The sequence below is a fragment of the Crocuta crocuta genome, unplaced genomic scaffold (assembly GCF_008692635.1).
Source record: "Crocuta crocuta isolate KB4526 unplaced genomic scaffold, BGI_CrCroc_1.0 scaffold179, whole genome shotgun sequence".
Classification (NCBI taxonomy): domain Eukaryota; kingdom Metazoa; phylum Chordata; class Mammalia; order Carnivora; family Hyaenidae; genus Crocuta; species Crocuta crocuta.
The window spans coordinates 1,981,203-2,008,679 of record NW_027551568.1 but is presented as its reverse complement, the minus strand read 5'-3'; the positions used below and the strand labels follow the sequence as shown (position 1 = coordinate 2,008,679).

The following is a 27,477-nucleotide window of genomic DNA, read 5'->3' as shown; positions in this document are numbered from 1 at the left end:
CCCCCAGGCCTCCTGACCCCAGGGCACGGCCCCTGCCCCAGGCCCTCCCTCCAGCTGCACACTCGGGGCCACCGTGCACAGCCAGGCCGCTTGCTCCCAGAGGAAGCGTGCTCCGTCTGTCTCACAAAGGAGTTAACGGTGGAGGCGGCCTGCAGGCCAGCTCCCCACACGCGCCCCGACCATGCTTACGCGGCACAGGCACCATCCCCTGTGGGGGCCACAAAATCTCTGGGAAGTAGCTGTGGGCGGAGTGCGAGTCTCAAGACGAGCAAAGCGCAGGGGGGTCGAACGGACGCTCAGGACAGGCTGGGACAGGCTCCAAAGCACCCCCGCTGCACGCTGGGCGTGTATGAGCAGCGGCCACGTGTTGTTTCTCCCACCTTCCTCCAAAAACGATTTCTCCAGGCTTTTAATCAGCTTAATGGCTGTTTTCACGCATCTCCACGTCGGAGCTCGGGGTGTCCTGTGGAGGACACTGGGCCATGCCCCCCACTGGCCACTCACTCAGCCTCCGGGGCTTGGCTTCCTTACTGTCCAGTGAAGGGGTTTCCTAGTGATCTTTCCAGCTCCTTTGGCGCCAGGAACACACACTGACGTCAGCACGGACGTCAGCAAGGCTGAGGTTAAAATCAAGCGAGGTTGTCTTCTCACACGTGTACAAGCCCCCACCTCCCAGCCTGCTGACTTGGGTGTCATTTGCATATAATTTGCTCTGCTCTCAAGCCATTTAAAAGTGATCTTACACCCCCGTGCTCTGGTGCGCCAGAAGCTCATCTCCTGGCTTCACATCCATCCTCTTCTTTCTTGTTAAAGAAATATTTGCCATCTGAATCCCATTTCTCAGCCTGCTACTGAGGCAAGAATTACCACAAGAAATTGATTTCTGGAGGCTGAGGCTCGAGCGGCTCATCCGCATGACTTCCTCCCTTGTCCCAGTCCTTTGCCCACATCCCAGTGTCCTGCTTCCCACAGGGACCCTCTGTCTTCCTGGACCTGCCTGGTCCTGCCTGTTAGCCAGCCTCTCCTGGGGAGCGAGGCTGTGCACGAGCGATCTGCTGGGCACACCCTGAGGGTCAGGTGAAGAGAACGGCAAGGGCTGGCCCGGCCACAGGTGAGGGTTTCTGAAACTGCAGCAAAACTGGAACTTCAGCACAGTCTAAATAGGCTCTGGTCTTGGGACACAGCTCCGCCCCGATCAGAAGGCATCAGGAGCAAGGTTCTTGATCAGTGGAGGGGGAGAGTAAGGAAACAAAGGCAAAACTAACTTTGGCTAGTTCCCTAGTGTTCCCTGAAACATTCGTCAAGATAACAGGGCTCACTAGCCTCAGGGCAAGATTCTAAGGTCCGTCCCCACCCCCTGTCATCCCACCCTGCGTCCCACTTCAGAAAAGCTCACCTGCCCAAGACAGCCTCCAGGGAATGGATCTGTTAGTTGCTATTGTTAGAGGCAGAGGCCACTACGGGGCAGAAATGTGCAATCTGGAAGGATGTGGGTCATATACAGATTACTAGTTCTTTTAAACATTAGGATCTGCCATTCTCACTTGAAATTGACTTCCATGTTTCAAAAACGATGAAAACAGGAGATTATCCTTTGAAGCACTTATTGTAAACGGTAGTTATATCTCTATTTGTGTGTATTTATGTGTGCACTTGCACACTACCCTCCTAGCCTCTTGGTTATAAGTTTCCTGAACACAGGGACTTCAAAATCCAATTGGTTCCTCAGAGTATGCTTCCAGTATGCAACTGGTAAGTGTGTATACATCTGGGACTCAATATACATTCCTGGAATGGCTGAATGAATGATCCTTCCTGCTACTGAAAATCTAACGTGATAGCAATCATCTGTACTAATGGCCTGTATGGGCCAATTCACTACTGAAAAAGCGTAGGTCTAAGCTGTTTCCTTCCCACCGTCACTCTCCTGCACACCAACCGCCTTCTCCTTATGGCGATTGATATTAATCTACTTTTCAATCCACAGCTCATTCATTAGAAAAAGAAATCCAATGCACAACTAAACATCCATTTCCCTTAACAATTTCCAACTATAGCATTCCAGACAGGTGAAAATTTCATCTTGCTCAATTAGGGCAGAGTCAACTTTCTTGAGAAACGTAACAAAACAACAAAACAGGTTAAGATTCAGGTTTTCTGTCCTGCTATGGGAGAGTGCAGCACAAAGCATAGAACACAGGACCTGGGTCAGTGTCCACCATTCACAGAGAAGGTGACAGGAGACCATCTCTCTTATCATGATCCCTCAAAATTGTTGAGAAGATTACAATGTATGCCAAAGTGCTCTGAAAATGCTGTGTGTTCTACAAATAAGTGTTATTAGTATATATCTTGACCATATCCAGCAGCATCTTTTGTTATTCATATGATTTTCTTTAAATACAGTGATACGTGGAAATAAAGTAAATGGGCATGTACCACAAATTTAACTTGTTCGTTATTATAAAATAAAACTCTGTAGACATCATCCTGATTGAACAACTACTTTGTTTTGTGAAAATGAGTAAAAGGAAGCCTCATTTATCATGGAGTCGGGTGGCCAGCAGGGGGAGCGCTCAGCCCTGCCGCTCCCGGGCAATTGCAGACCCACCCGGAAGAGACGCACCTTGCAGCTGGATTCCACCGTAGCTCCTACTTTACTAGCCCTGCAGGAGGGAGGAAGGTTTCCTCCTCCCCCAGCAATAGTCCAGCCAATAGGAGACTATCAGAGTCTCAACCAATAAGAGACTGCCATAGCCCAGCCAATGAGAAGCCAGTACACTTCGATCTCGCAGTTTCAACCAATGGACTTTCCGCTTACAACAGTCCTTTCCTCTATAGAAGAGCGTCCTCTCCTTTGTTCTGCGAATTCACCTATGATTTTGTTCAGTGCGTGTCTGCGATTGTAGTTATGTTATTCCAAATAAACCTATTTTTGCTGGAAAAGTAACTGGCAGTTTTACTTTTAAGGTTAACAGATGTTAATATCTGACACTGCCGTCTAAGCACCCTTGGGCCTCGGCCCAGCGGTGTCCAGGGCACGGCGTTTACAGGACACCCGTGCCCGAGCACGGAGCACAGGGAGCACGGAGCACATGGAGCACAGAGAGCACAGAGCACACAGAGCACGGAGCACAGAGCACACGGAGCATGGAGCACATGGAGCACGAGACACACGGAGCACATGGAGCACAGGGAGCACAGAGCGCACGGAGCACGGAGAGCACGGAGCACAGGGAGCACAGAGCACACGGAGCACGGAGCACAGGGAGCACGGAGCACAGAGCACACGGAGCACGGAGCACATGGAGCACGAGACACACGGAGCACACGGAGCACAGGGAGCACGGAGCACAGAGCACACGGAGCATGGAGCACATGGAGCACGAGGCACATGGAGCACGAAGCACACGGAGCACAGGGAGCACGGAGCGCACAGCCCACGGAGCATGGAGCACAGGGAGCACGGAGCACACAGAGCACATGCAGCATGAAGCACACGGAGCACAGGGAGCATGGAGCACACGGACACGGAGAGCACGGAGCATGGAGCACACGGAGCACGAAGCACACGGAGCGCACGGAGCACGGAGCACACGGACACAGAGAGCACGGAGCACCCAGAGCGCATGGAGCACACGGACACGGAGAGCACGGAGCATGGAGCACACGAAGCACACGGAGCGCACGGAGCACGGAGCACCCAGAGCGCATGGAGCACACGGAGCACGGAACACACAGAGCGCATGGAGCACACGGAGAGCACGGAGCACCCAGAGCGCATGGAGCACACGGAGCACGGAACACACAGAGCGCATGGAGCACACGGAGAGCACGGAGCACCCAGAGCGCATGGAGCACACGGAGCACGGAGCACACGGAGCACGGTACTTCTAAAGCAACGGATGGCAGCCTTCCTCCTCTAAGAGAGCAAGAGGTAGGGAGCTTCTGTTTTCAATAATATTATTCCCAGGAGTCATCCTAATCACACTAAATCATACATACCCATCTCGCTGCATAATGTCCCCCTTTCTAACAAAAAGTTGTTTCTTGACCTTTCTGAAGGCTACCTGTTGGTAGTCACTCCTGACTAGCATGCTAGTGCAGAGGCTCCAAATCCACTCGTAACTGCTGAAAGACGCCATGATTGTCAAGCGTGAGTCAGAATAACTCGCAGCCTGAACACTGAGAGTCTATCTATCAGGACAAGTACATTATTTCTTCCAGAATGTAATAAAACCACGAATGATCAGCCTGGATTCCAGAGTCCCTGGAATTTGCCTGGATTAGACTGGATTCCACAGGCTGTAGCCCTAGTGTGTGTCCTGACAGTTTGTTTTCCATTTTTTTGTAATGTGAGTCAGGGTCTGAGTTCAGTTTTGATGGCCGGGAATCCACCTCAAAAGTGTCGCTCCAGAAACACGCTGCAGCCACCTGACTAGACGAAGACCTGGCCTCACCCCGTGCCAGACTCGGCTGTCTTAGAGAGATTGGTTTACTTAAACAACTGACCACTTAAGTAGCTTGTTTTTTCTCTTCCAGTGCTTTGTTACTTCTTTTCTTCTTCTAGTGCTTTAAATTCCCATTCTTATGTTTTAATTTTCACCGATAAAGAGTGAGATTGTGAGGCCCTAGGCCCCAGCCTCAACCCCAACAGTCACAGAAGTGCAGGCCCACAGGCTCAAGGGCTCCCTCTCCCGCGGCCGCACGTCCAGACCTCTCTGCGTGCTGCCAGGTATTGCATGTAATTGCCAGCCCTCTACAATGCTGTGGTATTTTAGCAACTTGACCTTTTCCAAAAAATAACACATACAAACAGGCACAGCCTAGGGCCTGGCAGACAACAGGAAGCCAACATGGTTTTTGTTTGTTTGAGAGAGAGAGGGAGCAAGTAAGTGAGGGGCAGAGAGAGAGAGAGAGAGAGAATCCCAGGAGGGGCAGAGGAAGGGAGAGGGAGGGAGAGAGCAGCAGGGCTCACTCAAAGCAGGGTTCGAGCTCACATGGCATGGGACTCAAACTCGTGAACCGTGAGATCATGACCTGAGCCGAAGTCAGATGCTTAATGACTAAGTCTCCCCCCGCCCCGGCGCCCCAAATACCAACGTGCTTGCCTCCCCCCTGCACCTGTCTGAGGACCGCTCTGGTCTCCACGGGCTCCACTGCCCACGCTCTCCGGATGCAAACACAACGTGTGTCTCCCCTGAAGAACGACCCCTTCTCCTTCTGCTCAGATCTAGGCCATCTACCCCAGTTGCCTCGTGAGTCCCAGCTCCTCTGGGAAGCCCTCCCTGATTTAAAGCACTTCTGGCAGAGAGAATTCCTGGAGTCCGTTAGGCTGACCCGCTCACCAGGGCTGCAGCATCAGGGCCCGGCACCCTCAGGGCAGCTCCTGCGGAGGAGGGCGAGGTGGCCCCGGGCTCTCAGTTCTGTACTGTCCCTCTGCGAAAAGGAAGGCCATCTCTCTGGCACCTGATCTGATCAAGGCTGTCAAGAGGCAATCTCTGACCACAAGAAGTAGGCCACAAAAACCTTTCTTCTGAAGAACGCAAGCAGTGCTTTACAGGCCCTTGGCTTAAAAGAGGACGGGGTAGGGGCGCCTGGGTGGCTTAGTCGGTTAAGCGGCCGACTTTCGCTTGGGTCATGATCTCGCGGTTCGTGGGTTCAAGCCCCGCGTCGGGCTGTGTGCTGACTGCCAGCTCAGAGCCTGGAGCCTGTTTCAGAGTCTGTGACTCCCTCTCTCTCTGACCCTCCCCTGCTCACGCTGTCTCTCTCTCTCTCCTAGAAATAAATAAAACATTAAAAAAAATACGAAAAAAAAAAAGAGGACGGGGTACAGCAGAGGCTGAACGCCATCACTCACTCATTCAACAAACACTTAGTGGTGCCTCCCGTTGGCAGGTGCTGTGGACACAGCAGTGGAGGAGGCAGCTAGTCCGGGTCCCGCTAAGTGCGGGCCAACCCATGCCCTTCGCCCGCTCTGTCGGAGGGCAAGGGGAAGCCGGAGGTGAAAGGTTGGGGAAATGAAAATGTAGCCAATCCAGTAGCACAGACACACCTCAGAGATACCGCGGTTTGGCCCCAGACCGCCACTGTCAGGGGACTGTCACAATAAAACAAGTCAAATGAATGTTTTGATTTCCCAGTGCACAGAACGGTTATGTGTACACTGTACTGTAATCTATTAAGTGTGTAATAGTGTTGTCTAAAAAAAAACAACAATGAATCCCTTAATTTAAAAAATACTTCGGGGCGCCTGGTTGGCTCAGTCGATTAAGCATCCGACTTCAGCTCAGGTCATGATCTCAGGGTTTGTGGGTTCAAGCCCCGCGTCGGGCTCTGTTCTGACAGCTCAGAGCCTGGAGCTGCTTCAGCTTCTGTGTCTCCCTCTCTCCCTGCTCCTCCCCTGCTAATGGTCTCTCTCGCTCTCAAAAATAAACATAAAAAAAAATAAAAAATACTTTATTGCTAACCATCATGTGAGCTTTCAGCATGCTGTAATCCTTTTGCTGGCAGAGGGTCTCGCCTCGATGCAGACTGCTGCTGACTGATCAGGGTGGTGGTTGCTGGAGGCTGAGGTGTCTGTGGCAGTTTCTTAAAACAAGAGAATGAATCTTCTGACTCTTCCTTTCCCAAATGCTCTCTGTAGCACGTGATGCTGACAGCATTCTACCCACAGAGCAACTTCTTTCACAATTAGAGTCAGATCCCGTCAAACCCCGCCGCTCTTAACAACAAAGTTTGTGCCACATTCTAAATCCTTGCTGTCATTCCAACCACCTTCCCGGCATCTTCACCAGGAGCAGCATCCGCCTCAAGAAACCACTTTCTTTGCTCCTCCGTAGGAAGCACTCCTCATCCACTCGAGTTTTATCATGAGATCGCAGAAATTCAGCCCCTGATCATCGTTCTCTTGCTATTTCCACCTGCAGTGACTTCCTCCACTGAGTCTTGAGCCCCTCAAAGGCCTCCATGAGGGCTGGAATCCACTTCTCCCAAACTCTTGTTGATATTGATATGTTGACCTCTTCCTCTGAGCCACGGGAAGGAACGTTTTCATAATGGCATCCAGAATGGTGAATCGTTTCCGGAAGATTTTCACTTTACTCTGCCCAGATCCATCAGAGGAATCACTATTTAGGGCGTCTACAGCCTTATGAAATGTGTTTCTCAGATAAGAAGACTTCAAAGTCAAAATTACTCTGCTCCGTGGGCTGCAGAATGGATGCTGTATCAGCGGGCATGAAAACAACATTAATCTGGCTGTACCTCATCAGAGCTCTTGGGTGATCTCGTACAATGTAAATGAGCAGTAATAGTTTGAAAGGAACCCTTTTTCTAAGCAGGAGGTCTCAACAGGGCACTTAAATTATTCAGTGACCCACGTCAGAAACAGATGCACAGTCATCCAGGCTTTGCTGTTCCATCTGTAAAGCACAGGCAGAGTAGATGTAGCACAGTCTTCGGGGCCCGAGGATTTTCGGAACGGTATTGAGCACTGGCTCCAACTTCAAGTCACCGGCTGCATTAGCCCCTAACAAGGCAATCAGCTTGTCCCTTCAGACTCTGGAGCCAGGCCCTGACTTCTCCTCTCTAGCTATGACCGTCCTAGATGGCATCTTCTCCCAAATCAGGGCTGTTTCGTCTACACTGAAAATCGGCTGTTCAGTGTGGCCTCCTTCATGAATTATCCTAGCTGGATCTTCCGGAGAACTTGCTGCAGCTTCTACACCAGCACTTGCTGCCTCACTTTGCACTTTTGTGTTACGGAGACGGCGTCTTTCCTTAAATCTCATGAACCAACTTCTGCAAGCTTCGTTTCTTCTGCAGCTTGCTCCCCTCCCCCAGCCTCCATGGAATTGAAGAGAGTCAGGGCCTTGCTGTGGAAGAGGCTTTGGCTTAAGGGTATATTGTGGCTGGTGTGATCTTCTATCCAGAGCACCAGGGGCACCTGGGTGGCTCAGTCGGTTAGGCATCTGACTTCAGCTCAGGTCATGATCACACCATTCATGAGTTCAAGCCCCACACTGGGCTCTGTCCTGACTTCTCAGAGCCTGCTTCAGATTCTGTGTCGCCTCTCTCTGCCCCTCCCCTGCTTGTACTCTGTCTCTCTCTCAAAAAATAAATAAACATTTAAAAAATTTTTTTGAAAACAACAAAAAAACAAAACAGACCACTAAAATTTTCTCCCTATCGGCAGTTAGGCCATTTCCCTTTCTTATCATTCATGTGCTCACTGGAGCAGCACTTATTTCCTTCAGGAACTTTTCCTCTGCATTTGCACCTCGGCTGTTTGGTACAAGAGGCCTACCTTTCAGCCTGCCTTGGCTTTAGACATCCCTCCCTCACTCAGCTTACCCACGTCTAGCTTTCGATTTCACGTGAGAGATGTGGGACCCTTCCTTTCACTTGAACACTTAGAGGCCACTGCAGGGCTGGTTGTTACTTGGCCTGATCTCAGTATTGCTGTGTCCGGGGAATGGGGAGGCCTGAGGAGAGGGACACAGGGGAGTGGCTGCTCAGGGGAGCATTCAGAACACACACAACACGTATTAAGTTTCCCATTTATGAGTGTGGCTCATGGAGCCCCAGACAAGTACAGAAGTGACATGGAAGATCACTGAGCACACATCACCGTGACAAACACACTAATGAAACTGTTCGAAGGCTACCAGCCTGCGCTGGCTACAAAGGCAGTGTGTGAGGCCCAGAGAAGCGAAGCGCCACAAAACCAGGCGCCTGCGCGTCACCACCCCAGAGGCAAGCGGCGCGGCCCCATGGGCCTAACTGTGATAAGCCATAAGGTCCTCCTGCAGTAAAAGAGGAATCAAAGCTCCTACAGGCCGGTTCCCCGCTTTAAGAGCCACCGGCCTCTCCCTGCGAGTGTGGTGACAAGGCTCTCTCCACTCAGTGACCTGCCTGTGTAGGAATCGCTCCCGCAGCAGCACCCCACCCCTGCTCAACAACACAAGGTGGGCTGCATCCGCCCTGCGGCCAGGCCTGGTGGCTGGTGCTCGAGAGATCACAGTGTGGCTGCAGGACACGTAAGACAAAGCCAGGAGTTTGTGGCAACAGGGATCGGACAGAGGCCTGCCGAGCAGCTATGGCCAGCGGCCAGTGTGAGCAGCCGTCCAGCAGGACAGCACAGGTGGTGTGACGCCGAAGGGGGAGCGTGCACCCCGTTATCAGGGGCAGGGGGAGGGGACGCTGCCGTACTAACTCTGGGATGATGGGCCGCAGCTTCTCAGAGTGAAGGAAGAGGGGCCGCGGTGAAGAAAGGCATCCAACAAGCGAACCACATGTTAAAAGGTGTAAAGACCTGAGGACGCCTGAAGTTCTGGGAACTGCAAACATGTAGGGAGTCCCCATTCGGGGAGCGGCAGGGAGCGGCATCGCACAGGGTCAGGAGAGCCGGGCCCACGGGGCTCCAAGCTCGGGTCAGCATGACAGGGTCAGATCCATATCACAGGACGGCCTGTCGCTGGTCTCACGGGGGAGGGACCAGGGCAAGACTGGCATTAGGGAGACTATCCCAGGGGTCTGCCTGCCGGGTAACCTAAGGAAGACACAAACTAAGCCAGTGACCCTAAAGAATGATCTGGGAAACATTTAGGGGTAATTTCATGACCACCTGGATGAGGAAGATGAAGGCAGGGGATACACAGACCCCTTGGGAATTTCAGGGAAAGGGCACATGGAGGTGGTGGCTGCACAGAGGCAAAGGGACGGGCTGTGCAGGGAGGGGTAGAGAAGGGTGTCAGAGCCCACGAGCTTCACACCTAAAGGGTGGGAGGAAGGACTGCTTTCCTTCAAACTAGATATTCGGTCATACTGATTTAATTCTACCTATCAAATTAATTTTCTCCACTGAATTCTAAGACACAAGATATTAATCAATATGAATACTTTGATGCATTTAATCGTTACACTATTTTGTTGGAACAAAGTCCACAATCTTAAATAGAGCTGTCAAGATGCCTAGGAATCTGGGAAATGGCTCTTCTTACGGGAGTAACACTGCCTACATTTCATCAGCTTAACAAATAAAACCAACCTACTAGAAACCAAAGAGAACTAAAAAGGTCCCCCGCCGGTTGACCACATTCCCAACAGTGTGAGTGACCAGCCCTACAAATGGCCACCAAGGCGCTGCACAGACCTCTGGCCCAGGCTCGTGAGTGGTCAGCAGGAGCCGGGTGGGAGCCCCAGGCTCCCAGGCCCGGGAGTTCATGCTGTTCTTACCTGTACACAATTCTTTCCTTCTGCAAGTCCTGCAAGCCACAGCACAGTTCAGCCGCATAGAAGATAGCTCTCTGCTCATCGAAGCCAGGCCTGCCCAGGTTGTAAATGTGATACTTCAAGTCCCCTCCATTCATAATGGTCAGCACCAAGTATAAGGAGTCTTTGGTCTCATAAGTGTAAGCCAAACTAACCTAAAGACAACAGCAACATAAAAAACAAAGCACAAAAACCTGCTCATTCATTGATTTACTCTATTTGCTAACATTATTCAAACAATCCATGTCAGATGCATAATTAGAATACCCAAATATGATATGCTTCAGGAAAATTCCCATCATGCATCGTGCTCCTCAGGCATGTACCTATCAAAGATCTGACAACAGTTCTGTACTGAGAGGCGAGAACCTTCTATAGCTACATGGGTAGGTGGCAACACTTCACAAAGACACTTGGGAGCATGATTCATCAGAGCTATGCTGTAATCATTGAGCACTGATAGTCCTTACTTCTAGAACACCCACGTTTAGCATATAAATTAAAGACACCCCTCCACAGTAGTTCAAGAAGGGTCTTGCTGCTGCACCTCCCCCCAACATCTTGTGTTCTCAGTCAATGTGGGTGGAGGCAGTTGTGTCTTATTGTGGTTTTAATGTGCATTTCTCTGTATATACAAATATAGGAGACACTTCTCATAGTTTTTCATATACTTATCCATTTAGAACCTCTTGTAGAAAGTACCTGTCCAAGTTTTTTGCCCACCTCTCTGTTGGTATGTAGATTAATTCACACACACACACACACACACACACACACACACACACACACTGCTGGGACTCTGATTGGAACTGCATTTAATTCATTTAACCTATCGATTTGAGAGAACCAATATCTTTATATGTTGACTCATATGAATATAAGTTATGATCCATGAACATGGTATCTCTCCACTATTTGGTCTTCTTTAATTTCTTTTAATAGCATTTTTAGCTCTCAGTTGAGAAGTCTTGCATATGTTCACTAAATTTTTGCCTAGAGTTTGATATTTCTTGATGCTATTGTAAATGGTATCAAATAGCTTTTTTATTTTCTATTTGTGGTTGGTATTGTATCTAATAATTTGGCTAGATGCACAATAAGTTATATAGAAAGTGTTAGACTGTCAACACACATAATCGTGTTGTGGGCCAGGCAGGGTGGGGAGTGGGAAGCAGGAGGAAATGAGTGAGACACAGGTACAGGTCAGGTTCCACTGATCAACTGTAAGCAGGAAGGGAAAAATAGAATCAAGGATGAAGGAAAACTCAAAGAGGAAATAAAAAGAAAAACCTACCTTGAGACAAATGGAAGTGGAAATACAACTTTCCAAAATCTATGGGGTACAGAAAAAGCAGCTCTAAGAAAGAAATTCATAGAACACAGGCCTGCTCCAAGAGACAAAAAAAAAACAACAACAAAAACAAATAAACAATGTCACTTTATATCTAAAGGAACTAGAAAAAGAACAAAGCTCAAAGTTGGTAGAAGAAAGAAAATAGTAAGGATCAAAGTAGAAATAAATGAAATAGAGAGTTAAAAAATAGAAAAGAGCAATGAAACTAAAACCTGGTTCTTGAAAAAATAAATAAAATCAATAAACTTTTAGCCAAACTCATCAGTAATTAACAAATATATTAATTTTTTAAACTCAGAAATGAAAGAGAAGTTATAATTGACACCACAGAAATACAAAGACTCATAAAAGATTAGTATGAACAATTACACACCAATGTATTGGGCAGCCTAGAAAAAATGGATAAGTTCCCAGAAATCCAACCTTTCAGGACTGAATCACACGAAAATAGAAAATATGAACAAACCAATTACAAGAAATGAAATTGAAGCAGTAATTTAAAAACTCCTAAAAAACAAAAGTCCAGGATCACATGGCCTCACAGGTGAATTCTACCAAACATTTAAAGAAGAGTTAGTACCTATCCTTCTCAAATTTTTCCAAAAATTGAAGAGGACTGAAGACTTTCAAATTCATTTTACAAGGCCATAATCACCCTGATGCTGAAACCAGATAAAAACATTACAAAGAAAAAAAAGAAAGGAAGGAAGGAAGAAAAGAAAAAGAAAATCACAGGCCAATAACCCTGATGAACATAGATGTAAAAATATTCAACTAAATATTACTAAACCCAATTCAATAATACATTAAAAGGATCATACATCACAATCAAGTGGGATTTATTCCAGGGATGAAAGGATGACTCAAAATTCACAAACACATCAAGGTGATACACCACAGTAACAAAATGAAGGATAAATATTATGATAATCTCAACAGATGCAGAAAAAGCATCTGATAAATTCAGTATCTGTTTATGATTTTTAAAACTCTCAATAAAGTGGGTATAGAAGGAACATACCTTAATATAATAAGGGCCATATATGACAAACCCACAGCTAACACTATACTCAATGGTAAAAAGCTGAAAGCTGAAAGCTTTTACTCTAAGATCAGGAACAAGATAGATATGCCCACTCTTATCACTTTTATTCAACATAGTCCTGGAGGTCTTAGCCATAGCAGTTAGGCAAGAAAAAGAAATAAAAGGCACTCAAACTGGAAGAAGTAAAACTGTCACTATTTGCAGATGACATGATAGTATATATAGAAAACCTTAAAGACTTCACCAAGAAGCTATTAGATCTGATCAATGATATCAGTAACATCACAGAGTACAAAATTAACATACAGAAACAGGTTTTGTTTCTATACACTAATAACAAGCTATCAGAAGTAGAAATTAAGAAAAAAAATCCCATTTACAATTTTATCAAAAGAATAAAATACCTAGGAATAAATTTGACCAAGGAGGTGAAAAACCTGTACTCTCAAAACTATAAGACATTGATGAAACAAAATGAAGACACAAATAAATGAAAAGTTATTCCATCCTCATGGATTAGAAGAATTAATATTGTTCAAATGTCTATAGTACCCAAAACAATCTACAGATTCAATGCAATCCCTATCAAAATACCAATAGCTCTGGGGCACTTGTGTGGCTCAGTTGATTAAGCATCCGACTCTTGATCTTGGCTCAGGTCATGATTTTATGGTTCATGAGACTGAGCTCCATGTTGGGCTCTGCACTGACAGTGCAGTGCACTCTCCAGCTCATACATTCACTTGCTCTCTCTCTCTCTCAAAATAAACATTTTAAAAATACCAATAGCTCTTTTCACAGAACCAGAATAATCCTAAAATTTGTATGAAACAACACAAGACTCTGAAAAGCCAAAGCAATCTTGAGAAAGAGGAGCAAAGCTGGAGGCATCAGGCTCCCTGATTTCAAACTGTATTACAAAACTGTAGTAATCAAAAAAGTATGGCATTGGCATAAAAACAGACACATAGATCAGTGGAATAGAATAGAGAGCCCAGAAATAAACAAAGCATATATGGTCAATTAATTTTTGACAAAGGAGGCAAGAATACACAATGAGGAAAAGACAGCCTGGTTCAATAAGTAGTGTGGGAAAAACCGTACAGGCTACATGCAGAAGAATGAAGCTGGTCACTACATTTTACCATACACAAAAATTAACTCAAAATGGATTAAAGACTTGAGGGGTGCCTGGGTGACTCAGTCGGTTAAGTGCCCAGCTCTTGATTTTGGCTCAGGTCATAATCTCACAGTTCATGGGATTGAGGCCCACCCATGTGCTGACAGCATGGACCCTGCTTGGGATTCTCTCTCTTCCCTTCCACTGCTCACATGCATAGGCCTTCTCTCTCTCTCTCTCTTCCTCTCTCTCTCAAAAATATAAACATTAAAAAAATGAAATGCTTAAAAATGGATTAAAGACTTGAATATAAGAACCAAACCATAAAACTCATAGAAGAAATGACAGGACGTAAGCTCTTTGGCATCAGTCTTAGCAATGTTTTTTCAGACCAGTCTCCTGAGTAACAAAAGCTAAAATAAAAATGGGATTACAGTAAACTAAAAAGCTTTTGCACAGTGAAGGAAACCATTAACAAAACAAAAAGGCAACCTACTGAATGGAAGATATTTGCAAATCATATATCAGGTAAAGAGATGATATTAAAATATGTTTTTTTAATTACACAAATTAATATTTAAAAATAACATGATGAAAAATGGGCAGAGAACTTGAACAGATGTTTTTATTGGGGTTTTTATTTATTTTGAGAGAGGCAGAGACAGAGTGAGCAGGGGAGAGACAAAGAGAGAGGGAGGAGGAGAGAGAATCCCAAGTAGTCTCTGAACTGCCAGTGCAGAGCCTGATGCAGGGCTCAAACTCATGAAACCGTAAGATCGTGACCAAGAGTCAGGTGCCTAAGTGATTGAGCCACCCAGGCACCCCAACTCCAAACAGATATTTTCCCAAAGAAGACATACAGATGGCTGACAGGCACATAAAAGGACACTCATCACCACTACCCATCAGGGAAAGGGACATCAAAACCACCACGACAGCACTTCACACCTACCAGAATGGCTAGAATCAAAAAGACAAGAAACACATGTTGGTGAAGATGTGCAGAAAAAGGTACCCTTGTACAACTGTTGTCGGAAATGTAAGTTGGTGCGGCCACTGTGGAAAACAGTGTGGAGGTTCCTCCAAAAATTAAGAATAGAAATGCCATGTGACCCAGCAACTCCATTTCTAGGCGGAATTGAAGAAAATGAAAACAGCAATCCAAAGAGCTATCTGCACCCTTATCTGACATTATTGACAATAGACAAGACATGGAAGCAACCTCTGTGTCCACGGGTAAATGATGAGCGGGTAAAGGCGCGGTGTGTGTACACAATAGAATATTGCCCAGCCACCAGAAAGAACGGAACCTTGCCATTTGTAGCAACGTGGATGGGCCTGGAGAGCACACTGCTAAGCAACACACATCAGAGAAAGACAAACACCACCTGGGCTCACTCATGTGTGGAATCTAAAAAGCAAAACCAACTCACAAACAAAACCAAACAGAAGCAGACTCCGNATGAGCACTGAATGTTATGTGGAAACTAATTTGACAATAAACTATTTGTAAAAAAAAAAAAAAGAAGAAGAAGAAAAGGAAAAAAAAAGAGTAGGGAGGGGCTGGGGGCAGAAATATGTGACGGGGACTCGAAGGTGCTAACTCCTAGTTACAGAGTAAACAAGTCAAGGAGATGCCATGTACAGCAGAGGGAATACAGTCAGTATTTGTAGCTTTCTAATAACTTGTAATAACTTTGTATGGTGATAAATGGTAACTAGCCTTATCATGAGAATCATTTCATAATGTAGAAAAATATCAGATCGCTATGATGTATACTTGAAACTAATAGGATATTATTATGTCAATTATACTTCAATTAGGGGGAAAAGGATGATGGAAAATACTTCTAGGTTCCTTGGGAGAGGCCAAGAATATAGAAACCAAAGCATTTCATTTAAACAGAATAAACTATAGACATACCGCTTATGTCACTTTCATAAAGCTAGATTATGGATTTCTGCGCTTCAAGGTAGTTATACAAATATATTTAACGAAACTCAGATGACCCGGTTTTATTAAAGATTTTTGTGTAATGCATGCATGAGTGACCTATCATACACAGCGATAAGTAGACAATGGCTGTGCAGGCCACTGATTTGGGACATTTGTTCCCTAGCACAAGACAGCCAACCTCAGTACTGAGACATGAATGATGTGGACGAAGTCAGTGTGACACTACAAATTCTTTCACAAAGTACCCTTCCCTCTCCCCCTTCAGGCAGACCCTCCTGTTGCGTACATGCTATGTGAGATACACGATGGGGTGAAGAAATCAGGTTTGGCGATGGAAACCACACACCTCATGCACAGCCTTGGGCCTGGAAGGGCCCGGAGGTTCACCCTAGCCCCACAAGCCCAATCATTGCCTGAAACAGTGAAAGTGGAGTTTGAGGCTTCATACAATTGGGATGTGCTAATCGAGGACCAGCAGTACACTCGCCGGGCGTCAGAAAGACGCCTGGAGAAGAGAAGGACCAGAGCAGCGCCTTCGGGCGTCGGAGTCAGAGTGGCGGAATGCGCCAGAGGGTAAGGCTGGCCGCCCAGTGGGGAGAGGAGGGCCCTCGCCGGTTAAGAGCACGCGGCTGGGTGTGCAGGGTAATCACAGACCGGGCAGGGGTGGACTGCTACGATTCACAGCAGGTCACAAGTTGGAAGTGGGACCCCCACTGCTTTGTGTTTGTGCCCAGTAAGGCGTGAACTGGGAAGAAAAGGGCTGCCACTAAGACGAAGGAAGCTGTCCCTGGCACGCCCCGGGTTCCCAGCACGCACTGCGCCCAGCAGCGCCCAAGACCCTGGCTGGAGAGTGGGCGAGCCCGGGCTGGAGAGTGGACGAGCCCAGGGGTGGAGCGTGGGTGAGCCGGGCTGGAGAATTGGGGAGCCCCATGCTGGAGAGTCAGGTGAGCTCGGGGTGGAGAGAAGGCAAGCCCTGGGGTGGACCGTGGGTGAGCCGAGCTGGAGAGTAGGCGAGCCCGGGCAGGAGAGTAGGCGAGCCCGGGTCAGAGTGGAGTAGGCGAGCCCGGGCTGGAGAGTAGGCGAGCCCGGGATGGAGTGGAATAGGCGAGCCCGGGCTGGAGAGTAGGCGAGCCCGGGCTGGAGGGGACAGTAGGCGAGCCCGGCTGGAGCGGAGTAGGCGAGCCCGGCTGGAGCGGAGTAGGCGAGCCCGGCTGGAGCGGGGGCGAGCCGGGCTGGAGAGTTAGGCACACCCGGCAGCAGGTGGGCTCAGGAAGGTGGGACTCAGGACACTGCGCACAGCGAAGACCAAGCCAAGATACTTACTACAAATCTACTATTCACTTTTTCCAGGATCCTCTTCTCGTTTAGAGCCATTGCTTCACCTTTCCTCCTCTTTATTCTTTTCTTCGCCAGCNCCGGTCCCCCGGGGCCCGGCCGCCGCCAGGGGGCGCTCCTCGCGCGGGACGCGCAGCCGCCTGACTCGGGGGTCTCCCTGGGTCTTCTCAGTTTCCGTGCAAGACCAACACTTTCTGAAACTAAATACATTCATCTTTTTTAAGTTCAAGAATATAAAACAGAATTCATAGAATTCATAACCTTTCATATATTTATTCCACTTAGTTCTTAAAATAATATCTAATATATGCTTAGCCTTACATTATGAGAAAATTTCTAAATTACAAAAATGGAGAGGAGGGAATAATGAGCTCCCAAGTCCCCGACCCCCAGTTTCTGGGCTATCAGCTCAAGGTCACCTGTTTCCTCAGACTCCCCCGCGCCACACACACACACGCACACACACACACACACACGCACCACACACACACCCTCTACACCACACGCATACCATACCAGACATACACATACCACACACACACCCCTACACACATACACACACAAAACACACACACACATACTCCACACACCCGCCCACTCCACACCACAGACACACACATCGCACACATGCCCACTCCACACTACAGACACACCCCCCACATACACACCCACTCCACACCAGACACACACACCCCATACCACAGCCACACAGCCGCATCCCATACACACTCCACAACCACACACATACATATACACATGTACACACACCACACACACCTGCTGCACACCGTAGACACGTATGCACCCACACACATGTAACACAGGTACATACTACACACAAACACAATAACCTTATAAGCAAATATAAGACATATCATTTTAATCCATCAATAAAATGATTTTGATGATAAAATATAAAGCTCATTGTGGAAAATACAGTATTACTAACGACAATGATAAAATTCATTGAAATTCCAAGATAACTACCATTAGTTACTATTTTCTGTATANCTTAATCTATAATATAATATAATATCTTATATTATAGAATAGGTAAGACTGTATACTGTCTTCCTCTTACAGTGGGACTCTTTTCTCATCATTAAATGTTCTCCCAATGTATGAATACTCCAAACTTTACGTAATCATTCTCCTACCATTAAGACTCGGCACATAAATCTTCACATATCTCTTCATCATTAACTTAAGACAATTCTTTTAAGTGAAACTGCCAAGTCAAAGAAAGAGAAGGAAGAGGAGGTAAGGGTGCCGGCCCTGCACTATGGCTGGATACCAATACTCGCCTCTGCTCACAGCAACCCAGAGGAGCAGGGATCACCTCCCTTTCAAGGGTCAGGAGGAAGCGTGGCCCCATCCACACAGCTGGAAGCCACGGAACGGGAACTCACCCCCGGTCTGCCCATCTCTTACAGACACGCGGTCTCTACAGCTCTCTGCTGTCTCTACAGCCGTGCACACGCACGGTTCTACCAGTTCTCTTTCCACGGGCCCTGCCTCGGAACCCTACAAAGCCATCTTGGAGGACTTCAAGCATAAATGAAAGTACTGAGGTTGACGAAATAAGACCAAAGTGTTTGTCCTTCCAAACCCACTGGAAGAGGTATTAGCATTTGGAAAAAGTAAGTACACCATTGGAATCTGGATTTCAAAGGTACTGAGGCAGGGCATCTGGGTGACTCAGTCGGCTGAGTGTCCTGCTTGATTCCAGCTCAGGTCACGATCCTAGGGCCGTGGGATGGAGCCCCACATCAGCTCGGGGTTCTTTCCTCTCTTCCTGTGCCCTTCTCTTTCTCTTTCCCCTTCTCCTCCTCCTCTTCCTCCTCCTTCTCTCTCTCAAATAAAAAAAAAAGGCACTGAGGCTTTTTAGGGTCACAGTGCTCCCTCGGACAGGTATTCAGAATAGAAACAGATGTTCACTCCCTGCTCAGACTTGATGTAATGAAGAGCACATTCAGAACAAGTCTGTGAAAAACCACAACACTGTATTCACCCTTACAATCTTTCCTTGGGAAACACAAGCAAATGTGTTAAAAAGTAACCTATAACTATCATAAATACACCAAGTCTTCCACAAGAGTTAAAATCTGCAAACATGTTATTACTGAGTCCATTTTTAAATGTACACATGGCTACAATTAGAACTATATTCTTTTGTAAACACAGAATCCATGTGCTTGAAATGTCTTTTTCTCTGTTCTCCAGCAAAACCTGAGTTTTATTATTGGAGATCAGGCAGAATAGCATGAATTAAAGACAGCAAATAATTTTCCTGCTCTAGGATGTATGGAAAGAGAGGGTGGATTTCTTACAGAAATATCTATCCTGAAAGGATGACAGACAGCGTTTGGTTGAGATAATTCAAAATACTCTAGGGGGACCTGGGTGGCTCAGTCAGTTAAGCGTCCGACTTCGGCTCAGGTCATGATCTCACAGTTCATGGGTTCGAGCCCCGTATCGGGCTCTGTGCTGACAGCTCAGAGCCTGGAGCCTGCTTCAGATTCTGTCTCTCCCTCTCTCTCTGACCCTCCCCTGCTCACGCTCTGTCTCTCTCAGAAATAAACAAAACATTTTTAAAAATGTTAAGAAATACTCTAAAAGCCTCCAGAACTGTATCCGAGGGACAGTACTGTGCATTCCCCGGGCGGAGTGGCTGCGGGGAGCGTTTCTCACCACACCCAGTTACAGGTCTCACTTGCAGCAAGCACAAAGCCTCCAGGCCAGCTTCCTAATTTATGTTAAGTCAACTCTGGTGCCTTTGGTTTAGGCTTTCAGTTAGAATTCGGGAGCATGCATGATTTAAATCACAAGTGGGCAGAGTGACTTGTTTCTGACAGAGAGGAAAGCTGCCGCTCCCCTGTGGCTTTCCCGGTTCCGCGGATTATAAACGCTGGAACTGAACATGAGCACTCCAGACAACTAGTGAGGCAGTTAACACCTCTTCAAGTTGCCTAAGCAGCACTGCACGCGATTCTTTGTCTGCCTCCCACAATAGTCTCTGTCTGGGAGGGCCATTCCATTTACCCCATGTCTCATGAATTTGTGGACAGTTTCCTCAGAATTTCCCCAAATTTACATACTGTCTGGTATCTTTTGATGTAGGTGTGGGGGCACATATACACATCCAAACAGAATTGACATAAATAAGTCTATTTAATAATATACTCTGTACTCAGTGAGCTTTTAGGCTAGTCTTAGATTATAGAAATAGAGTAGCAGAAATTCCACAATATGGAAACAGAATCATCTTTTCAATCAGGACAAACTGACTGAGCTTGAACACTGGACAGTCGAACACAGAAAAACAACTTCTATAAGAAACATGAAGTAAAGAAAGAATCAAAAGATAGCACATTTTTTTTTTCCAGATCTCTGATTTTTTTTTAAAGCATGTAGCAAAGCATCTTCTGTTTGAAGTTTAATCTTAACTCTCATGGTTGGCTAAAATTATTCCCAAAACACACAGTAAGAAAATAAAGATATTGGTAAAGTTGAGGCACTCTTTTCACTCCCTTGCTATCTTACTTTTCTAGAAACATTGTTTATGGTTAGTCATGCCATGACTTACCTCCCCAAATCCGCCTTTTCCTAGAACTCTGTAATGTCTAAATGTGTCCTTTGTTATTGGTTGCCTAATTAATTAAAAAAAAAAAAAAGCTTCAGGTCTCACATCACATTGTTATTTTAAAACAGAAAAGTCCACCTAGCTCTTGCGCTGCCTTATTTATGAGATGGCACTGTTCCAAGCAAGTGTCTAGAGCACAGGTGCCTGTGTTCAGGGCCTCTGTCCCCTCCCCTGACACAGCTTTCTGCACTGAGAGACAGAAGCCCATGTCAGCGTTGAAGATTTACTGAATACGCTGAAGATAGACACGAACAGTGCAAGTAGCCTTAGGCTAATTAAAGACAGGTCAGCAACTAGTCCCTACTATGAAATATTTATGAATTGGGCGGGTCAGAAAGCTGCAGGGGAAAATGATAGACACCAGTGCACTATCCTTGGGGGAAAGAACCTCAGAGGAGATGTTTATACTCAGCGTCTGGAAAGAAAGGTAAAAGAAGTAGAACTGGAAATGTAACCAGTCAAACATAACTGTAACAGCAGTAACACTAGTGGCAGCTAACACTTTTTGAGCTCTTACTTTGTACACCAAGTGCTGCTGAGCTTTTATATGAGTTTTATACACATTTTTCAGGGGGCCTCAGCAGCCTGGTAGGGCAGCTTCTATTCAGTTACCTCCATTTTACAGAACAAGGACCCGATGCTCATGAAGGTCAAGTCCTTTGACTGAGTCCACACGGCTAGTACGAAGCTGAGCAGGGATCAGACCAGAAGACGGAACCTGCGCACTGGTTTATACTTCTGTGCATCTAGGATACGTTTTATTTTCTAACTACTATACCCACAGGGCTAACTGACCACTTTAAAAAGAGAGAACAGAGTCAACTAAATCAGAAGAAATTATATAACATATATTAATAATTTCTGTACAAAAATACCCTATACAGCCCAAGATTTCCAATAGTATTTTGACAGATGGAACAGTATACCGCAATCAGTATACATTCCAAGAAGTTACTACTTGTTTTTGTTGAATTCTAAATTATAACATACCTTTCCAGCCATTTCCACTGCAGAAATCGAGAAAAATAGGGGCTTTCTTGGTATTCTTCAAATGGTCCTCCACTTAAATAGTTATGAACAATTCTAGAAAAAGATTTTACGTAATTCTATACACTCGTTGCATTAGAGCTGGAAAACAGCTGTGCTCAGTGGCATCCTGGACACTGGATTCGGGAAGTCAATCATTATACACAATTAAATATATTGAATTTTGCAAGTATAGAATTCCACACTAGTTTCTAATGTTATAGTAAAAATATGAAGGCAAGAATTCAAAAGAAATGAAATTGTTGACCCTCCCAAAGCCAAAGATTCTTTTTATGTATATGTACTCAAGGTGTGTGTGTGTGCACGTGTGCATGTGTGTGCATGAGTGCACACGTGTGCATACACCCAAGCGTGTGTATTTCAGCAGGGAATGTAAACATTTTGTATAGAAGATTAGAATGAATATCTAAATGACAACAGTCATATGGGAGAAAATGTTAATATGTGCCACCACCTTTTTTTAACCTTGAAACTAAAGCATCCAATGAACTATCTTGTGCTATACATTTCCTGAAATTTTGTGCAATTAGTCATGCTTCTAAAGTTTTATTTATAATTTTATTACAAAAGCAATAAAATTCTTTTTTTAAATCTCTGAGATAGAGAGAGTACAAGTGGGGAGGGGGCAGAGGAGACAGAGAATCTTGAGCAGGCTCCACGCTCGGTGTGGGGCCCTGCAGGAGGCTCGATCCCACGACCCCTGGAACATTACCTGAGCTGCAACCAAGGGTCAGGCGCTCATTCGACTGAGACACCCAGATGCCCCAAAGTAATAAAATTCTTATTTGGAGAGTCGATAAGGACAGAATGTCGTCTGTCATTTAAAACAGCTCATTAGTCAGTAAGCCTGTGACGGGTAGACTGTACGCAGTGTCCTGCGCGGGAGGGACGATGTGAGCTTAGGCCTCGAGAGCTGGCCCCCCGGCCAGGGAGACTGGGCAGTTGGTGCGCCAGAAGGACGAGAGCCGCCAGTTATTACAGGAGCCGGTGCGCTCAGGACAGCCCTCCGGGAAGGAGGTGTTAGCAGACTGAGTGAAGGCGGTGTGTGAGCTGAGACAGGAGTCGCCCAGACGAAGGGAGAAGGCAGGCTCTCCCAGCAGGGACAAGGCTCCAAATGGGAGAAGACCATCGTTTTCGTGGGGAATGGCTAGTAGGCCAGGAAGTGAAGAGGCATCGAGAACGATTCCAGGATTTTTACTGATTGTTAGAATTAAGCAAGCAGGGGCACCTGGGTGGCTCAGTCGGTTGAATGTCTGTCTCTTGATTTCAGCTCAGGTAATGATCTCACAGTCCTGAGATCCAGCCTCAAATGGGGCTCCGTGCTGAGTGTGGAGCCTGCTTGGGATTCTCTCTCTCTCTCTCTCTCTCTCTCTCTCTCTCTCTTTCTCTGTCTCTCTCTGTCTCTCTTTCTGTCTGCCCCTCTCCCCAGCTTGCATGCACTCTCTAGAAAGAAAGAAAAAAAGGAAGGAAGGAAGGAAAAAGAATTCTGAGCAAGCCACTTGATTTCACTTCATTTTGTAAAAGGAGGTTATTTGCAAGCTCCTGGACTAATTAGTATCATTGCACAGGGCTTCTTGAAATGTGTTCTGAGGGCCTCTAAGGATTCCGATACCCTCTCAGTAAGGGGAGGGTGTTAGTAATGAAACTATACTTGTAATAATGCTGAGACATCATGTACCTTTTAAAGACTTCATTTTCAGGGGTTCCTGGGGAGCTCAGCCGGTTAAGCGTCGACTTTGGCTCAGGTCATGATCTCATGTGAGTTCGAGCCCCACATCGAGCTCACTGCTGTCAGCACAGAGCCTGCTTTGGATCCTTTGTCCCCTTTGCTCTCTGCCCCTCCCCCACTGGTTCTCTCTCTCTCTCTCAAAATAAATAAATAAACATTTAAGAAAACACCTCATTTTCACAGAGGGTTTTCCAGAAGCATAAGACATGTGACATTGTTGCTCTGATGGCTAGGAAAATGCTTGTGTCTTTATTTTTTAAAACAGAGGTCACATATACAAAAGCGTTTAGAGGTGTCGTGGCGCCAGGCGACGGGGAGGGTCAGAACGGCTGCTGCACACAACCTCAGACCTGGTCACTTGTCTGGAGGCTACGAAGATCACCTCCTCATTTCCTCGTGTCCCCGACCCAGCCCAGCGACCTCAGCTTCCCCCCTCAGCCTTTAGGAACAGACTTTATGGACACTCTTCTCTTGGTCCCAGACTAGGAGAGGCGCCCTGGCAGCCTGGCCCGCACCTGTGGGGGACTCAACAATGCCAGAAACGCATCCAAGTCCTAACCCCTGGAACCTGAGGCTGTCACCCTTCAGGCAACGGGGACTTCGCAAATGTCACTGAGTGAAGGGGGCTGAGGTGGGAAATGACCCTGGACGATCTGGGTGGCCCTAAATGCCATCACACATGTCCTTGCTACAGGGAGACTGAGGGAGACTTGGACACACAGAGTAAGGAAAGGAGGCAGGGAGAAATTTGAGGGTGCCGTGCTGTGGGTTTGATGGTGCAGTAAGGGGCCACGGGCCAAGAAACGCACTCCCAGAAGCTGGAAAAAACAAGAAAATGGATTCTCCCCTAGGTCCTCAAATGGATCAAGGCCCTGCTGACACCTTGATTTCTGCCCAGCGACACAGCTTTCAGACTGCATGTGTGCTGCTTTAGGCCATAAGCCTGTGGCAATTTGTTACAGCAGCAACAGGAAACTAATACAAACTTCTCGGTTACTCTACGTGGTCATAAGCCCTCTGGGAGTAAAGAACCAGCTCATTCGTGCTCATCATTTTATCCCTGGAAACTAGATCAATGACAGGCACATAACAGGTGCTTAATAAATGTCTTCCAAAAAATAAATAATAAGTGAAGGCTCTGCAGTTGATATTTCCTTAAGGCATGTAGGAATGTAAACTCCAGTCAGCAGCGTTTTATTCTGTTTTGTCCCCTACCGCATCCTCAACCCAAAGTAGCAAACTATGAGGACTTGAAAGGCGTCTCTCAAAACTGTGCTGACGTCCTAACCCTGTGCCGATACATTGATCTTACCTGGAAATAGGGTCATTGCAGATATAATTGGTCAGGATGCGGTCACCCTGGAGTCGGGTGGGTCCCCTCCGATATGACTGGTGTCCTTATTAGAGGAGGAAGAAACACAGGGACAAGAACACCAGGGAGGAGGGGCCCGTGACGGCAGGGACTGACATGCCGCAGGCACAGGCCCAGAAACGCCGGGACTACTGGCCACCGCCAGGAACAAGAAGCGGCGGGGAAGGACCCCCCCTCGAGTCTGCAGAGAATACGACCCTGCTGACCCGCAGCTTCCAGACCCGTTGCTCGGAGCCCCGAGTTGGTGGGGCTTTGTTGCGGTGGCCTTGGGAAAACAACAGTCCCTGACAGTGGGCACTCAACAAGTGCCTGCGGAATGAAAGGTAAGTGATATCCGCATGTTGCCTAAGTGCACAGAGGACCATGTGTCTTGGGCCAGATCATTCCAGAAACCATTCTTTCTTCCTGTGTATGGAAGGAAGCCGGATTTACTCAAAGTGCTCTGACTTAGAATCTTCCAGTCCACATTTCTCCACAAACATCTGGAGAAAAGATATTTGGAGCGAGTGCTGAGGTCGATAAAAAAACAGCATGTCATGGCAATCTTTTCACGCCAGACACAAGCATTTTGGAAGGCTGGGCAGAGGGGTCAGGGGCCCACAAAAGCATTTGCACACACCGGCTCTCCATGATGTGACACATCGCAGTGTGTCACTCACATCGTGTGATTATCACCCTGCGTTTCCCTCTATCCAGTGGAAGTGACCATTTAGTTTGGAAAGTACCCCAATAGGAGCCTGTCTCCTGCAGAGAAGTTCCCTGGGAGCCCCCGTGTCCGTCTGTGCGGCCTGGACCGGCACTCACCTGGTGCACTCCTCAAAGATGTCCTTGGAGGGGCTCTCCTTCAGTCTCAGCCTACATTCTCTCAGAACACGTGAAGGTACTTCCGGTAAAGGGGCTGCCGACTTCTTAATACAGGAAAGAGCAAATGCATAACAATTAGTGATTTCACAATTTACCAACTGTAAACAGAACCTGATGCTCACTGTAAAAAAAAAATCATAACATCAAGTGTGAAATAACAAGCCAAGATGCCACCTTCACCCTCCACTCCAGTCCCATTTTCCAAGTTCACTTTGTCGTCTGCCTTTTAGATCTTTCCCTCCGCAGATCAACCAGAAGGAAAAGCAAGGTAGCCAAGAGGCATCTCACCGTGTTCACAGCATTATTCACAACATCCAACCTTCCACATTTAAATATGACATTAGCCGTGCTTTGTGTATGACCTTTATCAGGTTGAGTGACTTCCCTTCCCTCCTCATTTGTTGAGGAAGGAGCCTTTGGAGTTTGCCAAATGGTTTTTCTGCCTCCACTAAGATGGTCATGTGGCAGGTTTTGTCCTTTGTTAATATGCTCTGTTATAAGGTAATTGATTATCAGAGGTTGAATACACTTCGCATTCCTAGAATAAAACTCACTGGGCTTTGGTCATGATTTTTTTAAACTGTGAATCAAATGACTGGATTTCACTATTTGGGAAAACTGAAAACTAAGGAAAACTAAAATTGACTGAGTAAAAGGATAAAGAAAGGCAAGAGTGACTATACAGTCTCGCCTTACTCTTAGATCTTTAGAGTCTACATTGTTGGAATCTGAATAAAGGAGTTCCCTTTTCAAGATGCAGAAAAAGAAGCTTATTGTTTTTAAAGAAAAGACAAGAGAAAGGGAAACAACAATGAGGATGTGACCCGTTGTTACTTGTACATAAAGCGCAACAATAGTTTCCTCAGTTGGTGTTGAGGAAAAAAAAGCTCCCAGGTTACACCATCTTCAGGCCCATAAACACCNACATTTTTCATGATTCCTTTTAAATTATGTCTTTTGGTGCACCTGGCTGGCTCAGTCAATAGAGAATGTGAGTCCTGACCTCGGGGTTGTAGATTTGAGCCCCATGCTGGGTGTAGAGATGGCTTAAAAATAAAATCTTCAGAGCATCTGGGGGCGGTGTCAGTTAAGCACCCGACTTCAGCTCAGGTCATGATCTGTGAGTGTGAGCCCTGCTTCTCTCTCTCTCTCTCTCTGCCCCTCACTCACTTGAGCCCTCTCTCTCTCTCAAAAAATAAAATATTTTAAAACTAAATACATAAAGCCTTTCTACTTGACAACCTCCCTCGCTATGTATTCCCTCAGGAAAGGTAAAGGAAAAACGAGTTAATAAAACGGAAGAAGAACCTGAGAGGCAGGAGGGAAAGCTGGGGGAAGAACAGGAAGGCCCCGGGCTTGCCGCGGCCCACGGGCAACGACGTAACTGCCGAGTCACCCCGACGCCCCTGAAATCGATTAGAGACTGGAATCTGCAGAACAAATTCCACAACTACAGAAGGGGCCACATGGAAGAAGATAGAAACGTGGAGGTGCCGCTTGGGGGAGAAACAGATCCTGGCAGTGGTGGTGGGGAGGGCATCGTGGAGGAGGAGGAGAGGCCGACCAGCACGCAGGGAGCACGCGGGGCAGCACGCGGGGGAGCCCGCGGGGGAGCCCGCAGGGGGGCACGCGGGGGAGCACGCAGGGGAGCATGCGGGGCAGCACGCGGGGGAGCACGCGGGGCAGCACGCGGGGGAGCAAACAGGGGAGCAAACAGGGGAGCCCGCAGGGGAGCC

The 27,477-nt window shown here is 47.0% G+C and overlaps 2 protein-coding genes across 2 annotated transcripts in view; both read right to left on the bottom strand.

Moving 5' to 3' along the window:
- The window catches only part of LOC144220355 (G protein-coupled receptor kinase 4-like), a 41,438-nt gene extending 24,279 nt beyond the window's left edge, over positions 1–17,159 (bottom strand). Inside the window, exons 1-2 of the mRNA XM_077750555.1 lie at positions 17,075–17,159; positions 10,240–10,430 (exon numbers count right to left, since the gene is read on the bottom strand). Coding sequence (XP_077606681.1) covers positions 10,240–10,430; positions 17,075–17,125 — 242 coding nt within the window. The 5' untranslated portion in view covers positions 17,126–17,159. The remainder of the gene's footprint in view (positions 1–10,239; positions 10,431–17,074) is intronic.
- The window catches only part of LOC144220382 (G protein-coupled receptor kinase 4-like), a 53,167-nt gene continuing 42,819 nt past the window's right edge, over positions 17,130–27,477 (bottom strand). The window contains exons 5-8 of the mRNA XM_077750592.1: positions 25,682–25,785; positions 21,720–21,812; positions 20,673–20,736; positions 17,130–17,249 (exon numbers count right to left, since the gene is read on the bottom strand). Coding sequence (XP_077606718.1) covers positions 17,130–17,249; positions 20,673–20,736; positions 21,720–21,812; positions 25,682–25,785 — 381 coding nt within the window. The remainder of the gene's footprint in view (positions 17,250–20,672; positions 20,737–21,719; positions 21,813–25,681; positions 25,786–27,477) is intronic.